The sequence below is a fragment of the Colobus angolensis genome, unplaced genomic scaffold (genome assembly GCF_000951035.1).
Source record: "Colobus angolensis palliatus isolate OR3802 unplaced genomic scaffold, Cang.pa_1.0 Scaffold432, whole genome shotgun sequence".
NCBI lineage: Eukaryota > Metazoa > Chordata > Mammalia > Primates > Cercopithecidae > Colobus > Colobus angolensis.
In genome coordinates this window covers 1,521,966-1,525,274 of record NW_012117733.1, presented here as the reverse complement: position 1 = coordinate 1,525,274, position 3,309 = coordinate 1,521,966, and the positions used below count along the sequence as shown (strand labels likewise).

The window sequence follows — 3,309 nt, the reverse complement described above, 5'->3', positions numbered from 1 at the left end:
ATATGGTACAAAACTGTTGAGGATGGAAATAATCTAGTCTGGGTGACAGCATGATACCTTTCTCCCAAAAAAAATTAAAAAAAAAAAAAAAAAAAAAAAAAAAAAAAAAAGTCATCTGAATAGTACCATACAGGTTGAGTGCTCCTGATCTCCAAATCCAAAATCCAAAATGGTCCAAAATCCAAAATGGTCCAAAATCCAAAACTTTTTGAGCTCTGACATTACACCACAAGTGGAAAATTCCACACCTGATCTCGTGGGGTGGGTTGCAAGCAAAACACAGGCACATGACACACTGTTTATTCAGCATCCCCAAGGGGAAAAAGACTCTCCCAGCCACCTTCAGCTGAGAGATATCTTTTCTGTGCACACCCAGATTCCCCCATGCAAGCACACACACAAAGGGTGGTAAAATGGCATGTGTGCTGGTTGAACACACCCATGACAGGTGCCCTCAATCCCCCATATGGAGCCAAGGCCTGACCCTGTGCACTTCTCATTGTGATATTTTTGCTTATTCTCTGCTCTCTGGTCTAATGATATTGTTAAAAATGTTGGCCGGGTGCAGTGGCTCACGTCTGTCATCCCAGCAGGTGGGTCACTTGAGCTCAGGAGTTCAAGACCAGCCTGGGCAACATGGCGAAACCCCTCTACTAAAAATATGAAAATTAGTCTGCTGTGGTGGCACGTGCCTGTAATCCCAGCTACTCAGGAGGCTGAGTCACAAGAATCGCTTGAACCCAGGAGGCTGAGGTTGCAGTGAACTGAGATTGCACCACTGCACTCCAGCCTGGGTGAAAGAGCAAGACTCTGTCTCAAAAAAAAGAAAAAAGAAAATGTCACAAAGGTCTGCAGATACCCCTCGTGCCTCAGCCTCACGAGTAACTGGGATTACAGGCACCCGTCATCATGCCCAGCTAATTTTTGTATTTTTGAGAGACAGGGTTTCACCATGTTGGCCAGGCTGGTCTTGAACTCCTGTCCTCAGGTGATCCACCCACCTCAGCCTCCCAAAGTGCTAGGATTACAGTCGTGAGCCCACGCTCCCGGTCTTTTTTTTTTTTTGAGCTTTGGCTCTCTCCCCCAGGCTGGAGTGCAATGGCACGATCTCAGGTTACTGCAAACTTTGCCTCCTGGGTTCAAACCATTCTCCTGCCTCAGCCTCCCGAGTAGCTGGGACTACAGGCGCCTGCCACCTCGCCCGGCTAGTTTATTTTTTTGTATTTTTAGTAGAGACGGGGTTTCACCACGTTAGCCAGGATGGTCTCGATCTCCTGACCTCGTGATCTGTCCACCTCGGCCTCCCAAAAGTGCTGGGATTACAGACGTGAGCCACCGCGCCAGGCCCCAATGAACTATTTATACAAATTACAACATGGATAAATTCTCAGAATAATTACTGTCTGTGAAAGAGGCCAAACAAGAAAGAGTTCCTACTGTATAATTCTATTCATAAAAAATTCTAGAAAGTGCATCAAATTGATAGCGACCAAAAAAACAGATAAATGGTTGCCTGGGAGATGGGCGAGGTGGGAGGTGAGGATTGTGCAGGGCATGAGGAAGTCTTTGGGAGTGATAGTTGTGTTCACTCTGGGTGGTGGCAATGGTTTCATGAGTCTGTATGCATTTACCTCCAAACTTATCAAAGTGTGCAACTTCAACATATGCAGTTTATTGTCTGTCAATTATACCTCAATAAGGCTGTTAAAGGAAAAAAAAAAACAACCCATAGACTGGGTGCGGTGGCTCACGCCTGTAATCCCAGCACTTTGGAAGGCCGAGGCGGGCGGATCACAAGGGCAGGAGTTTAAGATCAGCCTGACCAACATGGTGAAACCCCGTCTCTATTAAAAATACAAAAGTTACCGGGTGTTGTGGCAGGCGCCTGTAATCCCAGCTCCTCAGGAGGCTGAGGCAGGAGAATCGCTTGAACCCCGGAGGCGGAGGTTGTAGTGAGCCGAGATCGCGCTACTGCACACCAGCCGGGGCGACAGAGTGAGACTCCATCTCAAAAAAGAAAACAAAAAAGAAAGAAAAAGAAAAAAATCATTGAGAGCTTTGGGACAGGAAGGCAGCAACACCTTTCTAAGGTCAAAGAGCAAGGCTGTGCAGCTGATGAGGTTAGAGATCCCACAGTGGTGCTCCCTATCCACTCAGTCTTTAAGAAGACACCTCCTCTCTGCTGAGCTCTGACTGAGGCTGCATTTCACTTTCACATTGTGCAATCCAGCTGCCCCAGCTGCCAGCTCTCGGGGTCCTGTGACACTGCTAGCCAGCTGGGAGGAAGCAACCAGGTCACCAATATAACTCTGCTTCTCAGATGTGAGGGAAAATCCAAGCATCAGAGTCTCATGAAAACGAAACTTCACGAAAATTCGCAGAGCTGGGATGGGGGTGGGGTGGGGGGTGGGGGGGTTCGGGCCACACCAGCAAGCAGCAACTGTGCGTGGAATGGCTTACGCCAGGGCCTGGGCAGACTGGCCCGACTGGATGTAAATTATTGGGGTCTCGGTGAAAAACACACACAGATCGTGGAACTACTAACTCCGATAGAGAGTCCATGGATGGCCTTCAGTGGGTCTTTGATCCCGAAATCATATGCACATTTTGTAAGTATGTGCATTCACGCATTTTTCCGGGGAGGGAGTTCGTAGCTTTCATCAGACCCTCCAAGAGCTCCCTGACTAAAAAAAGATAAAGAAGCGCTGGCAAGGATAGCGTTAGACCCAGCTACTGTTTCTCCTCCTTCTCTGGCTCCCCGTACAAAACCCCTAGGAATCGCTCTTTCCATCCTCCCTGCCAAGATCAGAGCCCCGCGACCCGCTTTCTTCTCGAATACAAGCGATCACCAGATTTCTTCCCCGTTTTCATGCGAGTGTAGACTCCAGGCTGGCTCCCACCCCCAACCCCACCCGATCCCGACGGCCTCTGCTGGTTTCCTGATCGCTTAAGAATTGGAAGTTGTTTCCAGGTCCCCAAGTGTGCAACTTGCCCGACGCTTTTCCCCCCGGGACACAGCTCCTCCCCACCCTCCCAGCTCCCACTGACAAAATTTACTTTTGCCTGGGAGTCGGGAGGGTAGTTTCTCCCGGACCCCTCCGAGGACCGCGTGCCGTGCAACAGCCGCACTGCTGTCCCAGAGCCTGGGAGAAGCGCACTCGCCCGTGTCTCCCAACTGCTGGACGCCGCCGGCGCCGCGCTCCGGTGGCCAAAACGGGCTTCGCAGAACTGCTCCTGACCTTGGCCTCGGAGACCCCAGCCTGACCGCCCGCTCCCTTACGTGGGTGACCCGGGCGCAGCGGCGGCGCT

At 50.6% G+C, this 3,309-nt stretch overlaps 1 protein-coding gene across 1 annotated transcript in view; it reads right to left on the bottom strand.

Moving 5' to 3' along the window:
• The window catches only part of IL15RA (interleukin 15 receptor, alpha), a 50,088-nt gene that overhangs the window by 44,313 nt on the left and 2,466 nt on the right, over positions 1–3,309 (bottom strand). The window contains 1 exon segment of the mRNA XM_011957082.1: positions 3,058–3,307. Within this exon segment, the coding sequence (XP_011812472.1) occupies positions 3,058–3,307 (250 nt within the window).